This window comes from Festucalex cinctus, chromosome 2 (genome assembly GCF_051991245.1).
Source record: "Festucalex cinctus isolate MCC-2025b chromosome 2, RoL_Fcin_1.0, whole genome shotgun sequence".
NCBI classification, from domain to species: Eukaryota; Metazoa; Chordata; class Actinopteri; order Syngnathiformes; family Syngnathidae; genus Festucalex; species Festucalex cinctus.
In genome coordinates, this window is record NC_135412.1 from 43574207 (window position 1) to 43589907 (window position 15701).

The 15701-nt window shown below is 35.6% G+C and overlaps 1 protein-coding gene and 1 long non-coding RNA gene across 3 annotated transcripts in view; one reads left to right on the plus strand and one right to left on the minus strand.

Moving 5' to 3' along the window:
- Positions 1-986: 986 nt before the first annotated feature.
- Positions 987-15701, minus strand: part of ifrd2 (interferon-related developmental regulator 2) — a 21350-nt gene continuing 6635 nt past the window's right edge. For both annotated transcript variants that reach the window (XM_077515194.1, XM_077515195.1), the window contains 8 exons: positions 15467-15624; positions 15286-15339; positions 6403-6581; positions 6157-6265; positions 3965-4099; positions 3482-3610; positions 2981-3073; positions 987-2628 (listed from right to left, as the gene is read on the minus strand). In XM_077515194.1, coding sequence (XP_077371320.1) covers positions 2548-2628; positions 2981-3073; positions 3482-3610; positions 3965-4099; positions 6157-6265; positions 6403-6581; positions 15286-15339; positions 15467-15624 — 938 coding nt within the window. In that variant the 3' untranslated portion in view covers positions 987-2547. The remainder of the gene's footprint in view (positions 2629-2980; positions 3074-3481; positions 3611-3964; positions 4100-6156; positions 6266-6402; positions 6582-15285; positions 15340-15466; positions 15625-15701) is intronic.
- On the plus strand, positions 9557-10567 carry LOC144014888 (uncharacterized). The gene is made up of 3 exons (XR_013282619.1): positions 9557-9613; positions 10114-10353; positions 10470-10567. It is a non-coding gene; the product is annotated as an uncharacterized LOC144014888 (long non-coding RNA).

Consider the following 15701-nt stretch of genomic DNA (forward strand, 5'->3'; position numbering starts at 1 on the left):
GAATGCACCACGAGTTGGTGAATGTTATACTAAATGTAATTATTCTACAGGTTGTTCCAAAATGTTTTGACCCCATTTCGTGGGCCAATAATTTTGACAATTTTCGTTGGAATGACCTAAAATTTTCACAGCTTGTGTAGAAACGTTTCAAGTTTTTGTGTGTCACGTTTGGCATTTCTATATTTTCAGGAAATGCCGTTCATTTCAAAAGAAAAGGCATTTTGCGTGTTAAGAGTATGCTCGGTCTCAAGTCACCGAAGACAGTGCAGCGTGTCTTCACAACTTTTCTTTTCTTTGTAAATTTAACCAATAAAACTTATGACCTTCAATATAAAGTGTAATTAGTTGATCTTATGATAAGATCCATTAAGTAGTTTCCGAGATAGGGGCATTGCGAATGGGGTCAACCATTTCGGAACACCTTGTATATCTATTTCAGATCAGGTTGGTGGTCACCGGTCACTGCTGTCCAATAGGCTACTGGACTGTAGCTTAAATAAACAGGTAGAACACTGATTAATTTTCATATGGTACACAGAATGGAAGTTTTGTGAAAGTAAATAAGCACAGTCAACATCCAATACACTCCTTTAATGATTCAAGTAACACCAAGCTGCAACAATGGCATCTTCTGTTAGCTGTAAACAGTATCTTGCATTCATAAACATCTTAACAGTACATCACGCTATTCTATGTTGTATTTAAATACAATCTGAAACACAAATAGCAACAGCCAGATGGTTAAGTTTCCCCCCAACCATTAAAAAAAATAAAAATAAAAAATCCATACAAAAGTTGACAATCATTTGGTTTCAATTAGGCATATATCCGTGATGATTAAAACTCTGATAAAGCATACACACACTTCTCATGAGTTGCAGTGTTTATAGTGTGAATTTGGCAATATTATTACATTATATATATATATATATATATATATATATATATATATATATATATATATATATATATATATATATAAGTACATTTTCCCAGCTCCTTTTGAGGGTTTTTGTCATATAGGACAATTGCCATTAGCACCAATCAGGTTTTAAAAACCACAACATACAATAGGGTCAATGTAAAATGCCTCAGAATTGTCCCATGGAGATATGGTGCATCCAGCACATATTCACACCACTTAATTTCCCCTCATATTTTGATGTTACATAACAGGTGTCAAACTCAAGGTCCGGGGACCAGATTTGGCCCACATCATTTCAGGCCCACAAAATCAATTTCATCCCATTTAAAATCATTGAGATATTGCATTTTTATCAATCCTCCTTTAAAAATAAACATAATATTTAAACAGCTTTTACTGGCCGCTGATTTCAAAACTAGACATTCATCATATCTTATGTGTATAATGCTGCCGTCGGGTCAAATCATAAAAAAAAGTCACAATTTGGTAAATTTCATTATTTTTCAAAAATATATCCTGTTGGTCAGTCTACATGTGTGGATGTTTTTTAATCAATTGTTGACCAATCTAAAGTGTTGAGAATGGCTTGCTCTCTTTTGATGATGTAACGTCATTTTTGGAGTCTCCTGAAATGTGATGATTTTGGAGGTGGGCTACTGTTCAAGGTTTCAGCACGACACCAGCGATATGTAATATCAGACAAATATATCATATATTATTTGGGTTAAAAGTCATCATTACCATGGCGACCACGTGGCCCGCATTAAAAATGAGTTTGATGCCCCTGTGTTACATCTCAGTTAAAAATACTCAACCACCGCCAAAAAGAAATAAATACAATAAAATTAAGAATTAAAAATCAACACAACTCCCCATAATGACAATGTGTGTATCCAGATTAGTTTCCCCCCCCCTTTTTTTGGTCAACTCTAAGAATGTTTTAATGTGGCCAAGCCAGATTTCATCCAGATTTGAATCTGACTTTTGGAGAGATCTCAAAGTAGCTGTGCATCAATGCTTCCTATGCAAATTGTGCTGCAAAGAGGAATTGACGAAACTATCCAGAGATACTCGTGGCATCATTTCTAAGAGTTGAGGCTGCCAATTATTTGAGCAAAGAGTGTGAGTACTCATGTACATGTATTATTATTATTATTATTTAAACACTTGTCAAAACAGGGTGTTGTGTGTAGAAATATATCTATTTTTAATTGTAGATTAAGCCGGGAATACAAAAACAGAAAAAAAGTTAAGTGGTGTGAATACTTTCAGGATAACATGTAAATGTTTTTTTGTTTTTTAACGGGCATGATGAATAAAGTGTCATATTGTATTTCTCTTCTGAGTCGCATAGCTTTTTTTGTTACATGACAAGTACTAACAGTTAACACGCATATTAAATTATCATCAATAAAAATTATTCCACTGTATCCTGATTAGGCAAAATATATTTTTCCTATTAAGGTCAGCCCACTTGAGTGTTAGCCATCTGGAATCTGGAGGATGTATCCACAGGTAAAACGTTTCGAGTCCAAAGCAGTCATTAATTCATTAAGCCTGTACGAGACCAGCTTGAAGGCAGTCGCTTGGTGTCAAGTTTGTCAGCACACACGTTATCCCCTTCACATGACGTCAGCCCGTTTGTCCCGGACTTTGTTCCTCTGCTTCGTCCTGGCCTTGAAGGCAGCTGAGTTGAAAAGGTGCTGGTGAAGGAAAAGATGAATTATGCAACAGTGAAATATAGGCTACAAGTAGGCTATTAGCCTAGGTTATACTGCAATCAGATTTAATGCCTGTAACTGATTATTTGGACAGCTTAATTTGATGTGTATTTTATACCTAATATGGCTGTTTTTTACACTGACAAAACACACAAAACAGCCTGTATTCAGATGCCCGAATCGGGTCAAGTCTCAACCAAGAGAGAAATGTGAGAACAGAAGAACATGCACATGAAGATAAATGGAATGAAGACTGCAGCAAGAAAAACAAAACCACAATGCTTGATACTCAACAGTCATACAATACAGTAAGGGCCAGAAGAAAAGCCTTTACCTTCTCAAATCGAGTAATCTTGTTGGCTTTGATGGTAGCGTCCAGGATGATGGGCGGGCCAAGACCAATGATGTCTCTCAGAAGTGGGTTGAACTGTAGCCACACAAAAGAAAAGCCCCAAACTCATTTATGGAGTAACCAGAGTGTGGTTCGCAACTTAGTACATTTACAGTTCAGTTCAGTTCAGTAGTTTGTTCACACGTTCATGTTTAGATTTTTGCAAGTTTGCCTATTTTTAGATTTCTTTGTGTTGAAAGCTTAACCTCCATTTGTTTTCATTTATTTATTAATTTTATACGTTTCCCAAAGAAAATACAGCTATATATATATATTTTTTTTACTGTGTCCAAGTCCTTTTTAAGATTTGAGAATGGCATGCCGTTTCGAAGGATAATTTTGTTAAGTATACTGATTGGACAGTCTGTGCTGTTGTCCCATTATACATGCTTGGAACTCACAGGTACTTATTTGAAATTTTTGTAAAAATCTCTTTTTGCTGACCTGCAGATGGTGCCTGACACCAGACTCGAGGATCTCTTTGAAAGCGTCGTAAATTCTTCGCCTCATCCAGCTGTCGATGTACATGCTTTCTACTCCAAAACTGATCTTCTCTTCTGCGAAGTCCTCGTTCTGACGGCGAAATAACAGCACAAACACACCGGCAAAGCCATATAAAGGCCCATTTCCATGGATTTCCTCTAAGATTAGCTGAGGGCATTTAATTATTGGTACTCAACTTCAAATAGGGGGCTATTAAGGGGTAAGCCTTTATTTATTTATTTAATATTGAACAACTGGAGTTTAAAATAAATTTAAAAAGACTAAATAAAAGATGTAAATGGAAAGAGTGGATGAAGACTGGGCAGAGGTTCACAGGACAACAACACTGAAGGTTTAAAAAAAAAAAAAAATTAAATTAAATAAAATAAAAAGATTCCAACCCCTCACAGCGTGATAACGTTGAAGGTGCCACCTAACGCTCACCTCGATGTAATGGAGAACTTCCCTGAAGATGGAGCGCTGTTTCCTCCTGTCGTTCTTAGCGCGATGTTTGTGGCTGTCAGTCGCTAAACTCTTCAAACTTTCACAAAGACTTTCACCATCTTCCACCTCAAAGTCCTGCACACAATACACCACCAGTCAATGCTTATACAACTTTTCCAGCATACTACATTATGGTAAATTAATTATATATATATATATATATGTGTATATATAATTTTTTTTTACTAATTTGCTCCCAAAAATGTAAAAATATGTTCTATTTTATATATTACCATGCTCCCAAAGACATGTTTACAAGTTTTGTTTTGTTTTTAATTTTTTTCAATGTTTTTTATGCTAGAGCATGCAGAAGGCTTTGATGCAGCCTCTGAACTGAAAAGAATGCTTGAAGCAATGGTATTTATTATAAAAATGGCCAGCAGGTGGCAGTAGCGTATAAGAGATCAATCAGGTCCAGAACGGTTACAGAAAGCCCCCAAACCACTGTTTTAAACAGATTTGTGAATAATGATGAAACCTGGCTATATTCTACAGCTAATTGCTGCAAAACAGAAACAGATAGAAATACATTTTTTATTCCTGTTGAAAGAAGAAACTCTAATCTTTCTTTTAGTAGGTTCCATGTTTTTATAGCAATAGAACACAATATTCTGTGGGACTTGCAAAATCAGTCTAAATCCAGTAAACCCGCCGGGAGCGTAGGGGGTTGCTTCAGTGAAAATGGCTGCGAGTGAATGAGTTCATGAAGATATCCACACTATTGTTGTTTTGATCAAGAGATTGCATTAAATCTTGTTGACTAATTTCAATTTGACAATAATTTTTTTTAATTGTACAGTTTTTGTTGAGGCTCCCATAGTTCAAACTAGGGTTGCGCAGTATTAAGATTTTGACACCGTTTCATCGTCTGCTCATTACACCGGGGTATACAGTAATATTGTCACATTTTTCCTCTTTAGTTTTCTGTGAAAGCAACAGGTCGCGGCAACGAACGAACAGTGAGGAGACAAAAAAAAAAGATTGGAAAAAAACAAAACAGCAGGTCGTTAGAGTTCATTTATTATACATGGTGTTTTTATTTTCTGATCTGTCGCTGAGTCTGACTCACTATTTTTATTTTTTACAATGCACAGTTCAACGAGTTTGCGCGCTGCTGCTTGAGGCCTACCCATGTTTCATAGAAAAATGTTTGGATGCTGGATTGCTGGTTTTTATGAAGACTGAAGGAAAAAAAAAAAAAAAAAAAAAAAAAAAAAAAAAAAAAAAAAAAAAAAAAGGGGATTCGAAGCACCAGTGTGCAGCAATGGAAGCTCAGTTAAATTAACGGGTCCGTCCACTGTCAAAAATTCCCGACTGCCCGGCAAAATTCGCTGCGGCCTCACACCTTAATTGTCTTAATTGCCTCCCTATCTGACACAAACAGAAGTGCAAGCATGAGCATGAAAAACAACAAAACATGTACAACATTAACAACTTTTATTAATTTTTTAACATGCAAATAGTTGCTGAACAGATTGTATAACAAAAAATGAATAAACCTGGTGAGGTAAAGTGCGTTCTTCCAGCTATCAAAAAAAGCGCAAACCGAGCTGGGCGGCCCGGTCGGAGCTCCCGCAAGCGTCCGACTCATCCGCGCGCCCTCGGCCTCTCGTTCGAAGGCGCCTCCTCCTGTGCGGGCTCGCTCGCCCTCACTCTCCGCTAATGATCCTTCCGCAGATTCACCTACGGAAACCTTACGACTTCCTCTAGTATAGTCAAGTTTTTGCGCCTTTTTTTGCGACCAATGTAGTTGCGTCGGGTGCTGCTAGCCATCTTGTCTTTAGTTGTTCCGGTTCATAAGCTGTCACATGACTGTCACATGATTAATTATTGCTATTAGTTTTTTAAATAGTTATAAGTAAATAGTTATATTAAGTTGAAAACAAGTACACATTTATATTTTCTCTCAAAAAATATATTTATATCATTTTCTTTTTTTTAAATGGCAGTATTTAAAGTGACACCGTTTTTAGACACCGCGGGATACCCTATTACCGTATTACCGCCTAAACCTAAGTTCAAACCATGCTGAAATGCACTGCTTGCACAAACAACATGATTAAATATGAGCCTTGGCTCAACAAAAGTTGGGAAGCACAAGCCTAGTCAGCAGGTCCCCCGTGTGCGTGTACCTCATCGATCTCGCGTCCCAGCTCAACCAGCAGCGCAATGGTTTCTCCAACAGTGATTCTGTAATTGACATCACTACTTTGCAGACAAGCTTGCAGCTTGGGGAGGTGACTGCAACAGATGATTAATAGTTTTTGATTATGATAATCAAAATACAAAAAAAAAATACGAAATCGAACCCAAAGCTCGATTAAATAAATACAGCATGCCAGTTTGATTAGGCCACATGACGTTATGTTAGCACTCACAGATTCAGCAGGACAGAGAGTTTGGACGCAGGGCACAGGGTGGCCAGCAGGGACCAGGCATGCATGGCGGCGCTATGGAGCCCTGGGCCGCCAGGTTTGGGTGTAGGCAACGTGCCCTCTCTGATGGGGTAGGAAGACATGAAAACGCTCTCCAAAAGGGACAATGACTTGATGAGGTCCTGATAGGGTTCAAAAAGAAAAGAGAGGAAAAAAAGGGTTGACAGCTTTCATTACATTATTATTCATTATCATTTCTGTGTTTCTCGTTTTTAACCAATACAGCAGCAATACAGCTAGAAACCATAGTCTAACAATGAATTAAAATATGATAATGCAGTTCTAAAGTCATAATTACTGCAGAGGTTTGTATGAAAAACACTTCAAGGCCATAACTATAAAACAATTTAAAAAAACAGTAAGTATGGCAGTAATTAATTGAGTATTTCTGCCTTGCAACTAGTGCTGGATGATATAGCACAAAAAATTATATACTACAATATACGATGTATTTTCAGTTATTCTATAAAAAACACAACACACTAGGGCTGCACAATGTATCGAAAAAATATCGATATTGCGATATTGGCCCTTGCAATATGCATATCGCAAAGGGACGCAATAAGTTTTATATGGAATTTTATGCTTTTATATGAATTTGACCAGTCAGATGCTAACTAAAATGTGCATCGCCATTCAATAGTTGAAAATTATCAAGACATAATTACAATTAATTAACTAAGACTACATGAAGGTTCCTTATTTTGCCCCATGAAAAAGGTTTTTCTTTCATTAGGTAATAAAAATGTAATTTCTTTAGGTAAATGTTAAATATCGTAATAATATCGATATCGCTATGTTCAGCAAGTATATCGCATATCGCATGTTTATCCAATATCATGCAGCCCTACACTGGAAAAACTCGAAATCTTGCCAAGAACATTTGTCTTATTTCTAGTCAAATTATGCCTATGTGCTTAATTTTAGACAACGTGACTTATAACCAAAATTACACAAAGATGGAAACCCCTTGTTTCAAGACAGTGCATCTTGAATATCTTGTTAAGTGAGAAAATCTTGAAATGATCTTTTTTTGAGGAATATTTTAGATGAAATAAGCTTTTTTGACACATCTAGATATTTTGTATGCATATCAGATGTAGGTTGTATGATGAATGATCTTGTTTCAAGAAAGAAACCAAACTTGAATTGAGACAACACAGCTTTATTGAAACAGCAGATCAAAACCTTCTCCGAATCACAGCCCCTGCAGTCATAATTGATGGAATGCATATTAACAGTGACATGCAATGATGACGGTGAGCTCATATTTCACTGGAATGTACATTACATTATTAAAGTTAAAGGGATACTTGACTCATTGAGCCATTTTCAGCAGTAAAAAGTTATTTTGGCCAGAATAAATTTGATAACATTATTATTATTATTATTATTATTATTATTATTATTATTACTATTACTAACTAATAACTTTAAAAATTATTTTTTCCACTTGCTGTCGACTGAAGATTGACATCACCTGTGCTGAGGAAGTAGGTAATGACCAATCATCTCATCTGCTCATCTCATCTGTTTTCTGGGTTTGGTCAGCATACCGAGCCGTGATTGGTAGTTATTTCCTCAGCACAGGTTATGTCATCTTCAGTTGACAGCAAGTGGAATAATTTGTATTTAAAGCTATTAATTGTATATGGAAACTAATGAAGTTACCAAACTCATTCTGGACAAAATATTACGTTTTTGCTACTGAAAATGGCTCAATGAGTCAAGTATCCCTTTAACTCTCAGCTCAACTCAACTTTACGCCTTTAATGTAATAATATGGTGTAAAATCCACACAGTTTTTAGTATTCATAAAAATATTTGTGCAAGATGATGAATCTCTACTTCATAAGATAAATACTGTTCATTCCAATCAATTGTAGATAGAGGTTGGCATTCAAAACAATACACTGCTGAGGAAATGTAGGTCCACCTGTTTTAATGGGTCTGGTCAGCACACTGATCCATGATGTGTTGTTACATGTTTCCTCAGCAGTCAGCATGCATCATGTCATCTTCAGTCAATAGCAAGTGGCAAAATGAATTTTTAAAGGTATTTACTGTTCATGAAAAAAATGAAGTTATTACATTAATTATTGACAAAATACAGTATTATCTCATTACTTCTGAAAATGGCTCAATGAGTTAAGTATCTTTTTAAACCATAAATGCATCTATTACATTACCTGTGTCAGTCTCAGGGTTTCTCTGCCATAGCGAAGAAATGCAGTTGCAAGTTTTGAAAGGTTAACTTTAATGCAACTCTGGATAGGTTCTTGCAAATCATGCTGAAAAAGATGAATAAGCATCATATTATTAAATGAAAATTTATGACCTCATATTTGTCCTTAGTTCATCACATATTTCAATTAAGGTTGGCAACTTTTGAAAAAATAAATAAATAAATAAATATCTAGGTAATAACTTTATGGTTTATCTAAAATACCTAATTCTCTATTTTTGTAAAGATGTAAAGATCTCTTCTATTTTTTGTAAAAATGTTTTAACATAATAACTATTAGACTGGTGTTATACTCATAATAATAACAATATTTATAAGAATAATAATAAAAATAATAATAATAATAATTATTATTATTATTATTATGGCACAGGTAACTATTTGAACTAAAACAAGCACATGTTTACGAACTCTGTTTGAGTTACCACGGTTGACTGACCTTCAGTCACTGGAGTACACGTTTTTATCATCATCAGTCCGGTCTGTTGTGGCTGTCTTCTCGTAGTTTACGCCTCTGGTAAACGGCGAGATGATCCGTCCTCCTAGGTTTCTTGCACATGGAGATGATGCGTGTGCGTTCGCGTTCACTCGGTACTCGAGTAGCCATTAATGCCACACAGTACGCGAAAGTCCGGGATGCGACTGTCATTGGAATTAATGTGAGTCCATGTGAGTCAGCGCCAAAAATACATAACACAAGAAGACGATTCGAAATGGCTCAATAAAAAGAAGACAAGGAAGCCAAGATGCGCCGCAGCAATTACGACGATCGTAATCCCGTCGTTGTTATGGTAACTCCCACCAGCACCACTTTGCGACAACCCACATACGGCAACGTTTGTCTCCTTGGCTGCGCGAGTGAGCGCCATCTATCTCCGCTAACGTCCGGTGGAGCAAGCGACTCATTCGGTAAGTATTCTCCTCAACTAAAGCTGTTGCTTTAACGTTGTTACGTTATGTCCTACGTTCCTAGTTTTTACGTCGTCATGTAAATTGACGTTTAACTTAACTATTATGTATTGTATGACTTTTGTGAACTATTACAGGGAACATCCTGTACACAAGCTAAACCTAAGTGAAACAGCTAGCTTACCCATTAGCATGGAGAGATTGGGCTTTGTCACCATATCAGTTTTAAGGGGTAATGTATTACTTTTAAATATATGCAGATATTGGGAAACTTTAATTTCACGACTTGATTGAGTCCAGACTAAAAACGGGCATTTTATTTTTGTTGCTTGTCATTCAACTGCGTCTGGGTCCCCTTCCGCCATCATCAGCCCGCCATTTTTATTTTTTTATTTTTAAAGCTGAAATAACCTGTAATGCAGTTACAGGTTGTCAATTGATGACGTTTATTTGTAATTTGAAAACATCTTAATGTCAGTATATCACTTTGTGCTTTACAGCAAACTCGCCTGCTGCTCGTGCCAGTGCAGGTGTGGACAGTCAAGCAACCTTGGCCAAGCACTACAATGTGCTACAGGCTTTGTTTAAAAGAAGAAAACATGTAAACTACCAGGATGTTTCTCAGCTTTCGGACATGTAATTTGCAGCCAGAAGATCATTTATTGACTGATATAATTAGTGAGGAGACCAGACCTGATAAGATTCTCGAAGCTTATCCCTGTTTTAAGGACACTAGGCATGTAAGTCATCGTTGATTGTGCATAATTGATACAAGGCACTTGACACTGTTTTAGATTTGGATTTCCATGTCTAAAGCAATTTACTCATTTGTCAATTTTGCTAAAATATTTTATAGGTGATGGATGAGCTGCGACGCATTCTGGACATGAGCAACTGTAACTTCATCTGCGCAGGTTTTTGGTGTGTCCAAAAAGATGCTGAAATCACCAATGGGAATGGACAAAGGTAAACTTTTTTTTTTTCTTCTTTTCTGTTTTTTTTTTTTTTTTTTTTTTTTGTGTGATCACAGTGAGGTTAAGGGGTTAAGTATGAAGGACCAAAAATGCCTAAATAAATAAATACAAGTGAAAGTTAAAACAGACATAAAAAATATAATTCAAAAAATAAATATAAAAGAATAAATATAAATGGTGATAGAAATATTGTTGAGGGTATGTATGTATATAAACGTTCTGCTCTCATTTATTTCATGGTGCAGACGTAAGCATGAAATGTTATTCAAATGAGTGGCGGTAGGGCTGTGCAATTAATTGAAATTCTGTTATAATTAAATTACTACACTCCACAATCACAAAATCGGCATAATAATAAATAAAATATTAACACTTAATTTTGACTTATTTAAATGTATTTATTTTCACCTCACGTCCTTCTAACTGGGTGAAGCGTCAACGATATTTTATTATTAGGTTGATGTTATATGCCTAGTTGGGGGCAAGCTAAAGATGGAGACATTTTCCTCAGAATGGTACAGTGTGTTTAAGTACTTAAATACTAGAGCTTTCAAACAATTAAATTTTTTAATCAGATTAACCACATCTTAGAATTTTGATTAATCATGATTAATCACTTAATTAAAAGGCTTTTTTTAAATCAACATTTTTATGCCCACCAAATTTAAAGAGCACCTGTTTTGGCATTTAATGTTATAAGGATGCCTTCAAAAAAAAAATTATCCACTGTACATGCTCATCATCCTCTTTTCTAATCAGTTAATTACTTGCATAATTTGAAAAGGAAAAAAAAAGACCCTGATTAGAAAAAAAAGACATGATCAATGCGATATTTTTTGTGATTAATTGATTAGTTAACACTTTAACTTTGACAGAATTATTAAATACTGAATCTTTTTTTTTCTTTTCCAACAGTGCAAGAGGCAGTTGAAATTTTGAGTGTGTTACCATCACTGGTCCCCTAGCTCCGTTTCTGCTCCAACGAAGAAAGTGAGAGATCTAAGTCAGGCTGTGGCGCATGCAATTGAGGTGAGCAATGCAAAATATATAGGACCATGTTGACTTTATTTTTTTAAAATGTAAGCTAACTGAAGGTGTATCTTCTGTTTTCTTCAACTGAGTATTTATATGCTTTTTCTTCCTTTTCTTTTGCATTCTGTTTGGTTAAAAAGTTAAAGGGATACTTGATTCATTGAGCCATTTTCAGCAGTAAAATGTTAATATTTTGTCTATAATTAATGTGGCAACTTCATTATGCTGCATTCGAGAATGGTCGGAAGTCGGATATATCAGTTGTTTTTTCCCAGTTCCGACCTGAAAGCGTTTGAGGTGAAAGTAAACAACCAAAGTGTTGGATAGGGTTAAATTGTTTTTTATTTTGTTTCTTAAAACAAATTTTTGACCTCCAGCAAACTTGCGGATAATTTGTATAATTTCGTGCAGGGAGATAGCGGCATACTATCACGTACGTTGCGTTACGTGAAGTTATGTTGAATTTATGAATTCTTTATGAATAAAGAAAGATGTCTAGTTTTATACTCGAGTAAATTGTGTTTCACCATTTTCGGTCTGCATTTCCAAAGGGGAAACCGTTGTAGAGACGTCACTTATAGTACTTCAGAATTCGGGGTCTTTTTTTTTTTTTTTTTCCGAATTCGCAAGTGGGATTTCCGAGTTCAACGGAGCGTCCCGGTACACACTTCCTGGTTTGAACTCAGAAAAGTCCGACTTCCGACCATCCTCGAATGCATCATTAGTAGCTTTTTAAAAAGTATTTTTATCTACTTCCTGTCGACTAAGGATGACATCACCTGTGCTGAAGAAGTAGGTAACAACCAATCATGGATCAAATAACTGACCAAACTCAGAAAACAGGTGAGCCATTGGCCTTTACCTACTTCCTCAGCACAGGTGATGCCATTATTGACAGCAAGTAGAAAAAAAATACTTTTTAAAGGTACTAATTGTATGTAAAAAATAATGTTGTCAAATTTATTCTGGACAAAATATTAACTTTCCACTGCTGAAAATTGTTCAATGAGTCAAGTATCCTTTTAGATATTTGATAAGATATTGCTTTCTCTACAAAGTAACATTTAGTATTTGATTGCACCCAACCTATTTACCGTAGGGCCAAAGTTCCAGAGAAATATAACCATTATTCTGACAGAAGGATGTCTTATGTGTTTTAGGAAAACCAAGACCACAATTCCTACTTGAGGAAGCACCCTCTCACTTGCCCGGTACTGATTGTTGGCTCGTCCAAATGTCTTCTAGCTGTAGGAGATGTGCCCTCAACTGCATTTCCCAAACACAAGGTCACTAAAGGTGTTTTATAACTGATGGCATACTATACACTCTACATCTGACATACCCTAAGTGTGTCGCCACTCCGCTGCCACTCATACAAACAGTGGACAACATTCATGAGAGAGATCTTACATCATCTTACGCAAAAAAAGCAGGGCTGAGTGGAAGGCTTTTATTGGCCAGTAAGCGTGTGGGATGCAAAATGGCTCCCCCTTTTTCCCTGAGGTTGCTATCAACACATAATGATGGATAATTGGTCTGATGTTCAGTTTGTGAGACCTCTAAAGTTTTAAGCACTTAAGGCAAATGTTACGAGCAGAGCAATTGTTTATGTGGTTTATATATATATTTTTCGTGTATGCATTGTATATGTTTGGAAAATATTTTTGTTATGATATATGTAGCTTTCGCCCTACAAAAATGCATGCCAGTGGAAATATGCATTAACCTGGAAACGGTGTATTTTTAATAAATATTGAATGTGAGACTAATTATCACTTATTTGCCTTATTTGGAGCTGGTAATTAATGTCTTATATTGAGAACTTACTGTCATGATTTTAAGCTGATAATGTCTTAAATTGAGAATAGTATTACTTGTAATTATGACTCAAAAACCCTTAATAGTATTCTGTTTTCCTAACTTTAAGATAATTGTGTCTGAAAATGCCTCTTTCTAATCTTATTTCAAGTAGATAACTTTCTTAAATCTAGAACAATTACTCACATATACGACTTAAAATAAGTGAAATATACTTGAAATGATCAGAATGGTACCAAAATTCATGCTGGCTTTCAGGAGAAAATACTACTTTCAAGTATTACAACCTTATTATAAGACAGAAAAATCTGACTACCCAAGTAAAATATAACCAAAACTTGAGTTATTAGAGCTTATTTTAAGACAATTTAAGTCCTATCAGTCTTAGGAATTATGTCTTATTTCAAGAAATCTTAGTAAGACAATTTTCACTTGTTCCATTGGCAGATTTTTTTGCTCAATTCAAGCAGAAATATCTTGTTTTATTATTTTTTTTACTCATTTTTAGATCAGCATTTTTTCCAGTGTACAACACACTATCACTGCTTAACGTTTCTCATTTTATTTTTAAGTGACATTTAACATATCTGTATCAAATGAGAAATACATCCAGCAGTGCTGTTCCTGTTTATGAAATTAATACATGTAAACAGAAGAGGCACAGTAGTCAACCTATTTTTGCACAAATGTAATTATCTACAGGACCGTCTCAGAATATTTGAATATTGTGATAAGGCAATTATTTTCTGTAATGCAATTAAATAAGCAACAATGCCATACATTCTGGATTCATTACAAATCAACTGAAATATTGCAAGCCTTTTATTGTTTTAATATTACTGATTATGGCATTTTTTTTTACTTGGTCTGAGGAAGTGTTCTAATATTTTGAGATAGGTTATTTGAGCTTTAAGCTGTAAGCCATAATCAGCAATATTAAAATATTGTTGATTTGTAAAGAATCCAGAATGATGCCATACATTCTGAACAACTGAAATATCGCAAGCCTTTTATTATTTTAATATTGCTGATTATAGGCTTACAGTTTAAGAAAACCCAACTATTCTATCTCAAAATATTAGAATATTTCCTCAGACCATGTAAAAAAAAATGCCATAATCAGCAATATTAAAACAATAAAAGGCTTGCAATATTTCAGTTGATTTGTAATGAATTCAGAATTGCTTATTTAATTGTATTACAGAAAATAATGGACTTTATCACAATATTCTACTTTTCTGAGAAAGTCCTGTAAATAAGAGGAATAAAAAAGTAAATTTTTCCCCAAAGTCGTATTCATGATACATTTGTATTCAACCAATTCATTTATTAATTTTCATGAACATTAAATTGAATTTTGCAAGTAAGGTTGACTTTGTTGTGTTATGATTCACTTCCATAGATTGTTACTCAGTCTGCCATCTGGTGGAACAAGAATGTTGAGCTGTTGCCCATAAAACAAGTTTACTCTGTCGTTCTTATTGTTCATTGTTTGCTGTAAATGACAAATGTCGATAAAGCAGAAGAAAGTGGCACGATAAAAACATTATTGTCCTCACAATATATATCGTCATATCGCCAAGCACTATTTGTGACTATGTATTTTTGCACTGCTGCACAAACAACAATTAGTTCACGCTGCATGCCGTAGGTAACCTCGAAAGCAATGTGTCAACATTAACTATAGTAAACCGAGGGCCGAGGGACCGTGCAAATGACTTGCTGGAATTCCAGCCATTTTGTTCAAAGATCCAATAGGTGATGCGCAGCTTAAGCTTTTTATTTTTTTATTTATTTTATTTTTTTTAAATAAGGCAGATACATCCTTTTAAACAAAGCTGTTCTCACCTCTCCATCTTCAGCAGCAGACACATAGCAACACATCCCCAAAGCTCTGGCACACTGATGGGAACACAAGAAAACAATTGCGATATTTTGGCCAAGACAATTGCTTAATGAAATGCTCACATGGTTTCACATGTAAATGTGATTGAAATAAAACAGTGAGCGGTTTCCCATGGTTACTCACACTCTGCCGTGCTATCATACTGGCAGTGTTGTCCATCAGGATGCTAGTAAGGACAGGACGCAGCAGGTTGAAGCCCTCCGCCGCCTCATCTCCTCCCCCCAGCTGGATGCAGAGCAGGGCGAAGACGGTTGCAGCAGCAGCTTGCTCCTCTGCGTTGCCTGACCACATGACGGGGGCATGGCAGAGGACAATATTAATGTTTAACTCGTCTTCGGTTAGCGGTAAGTGAAAGCGG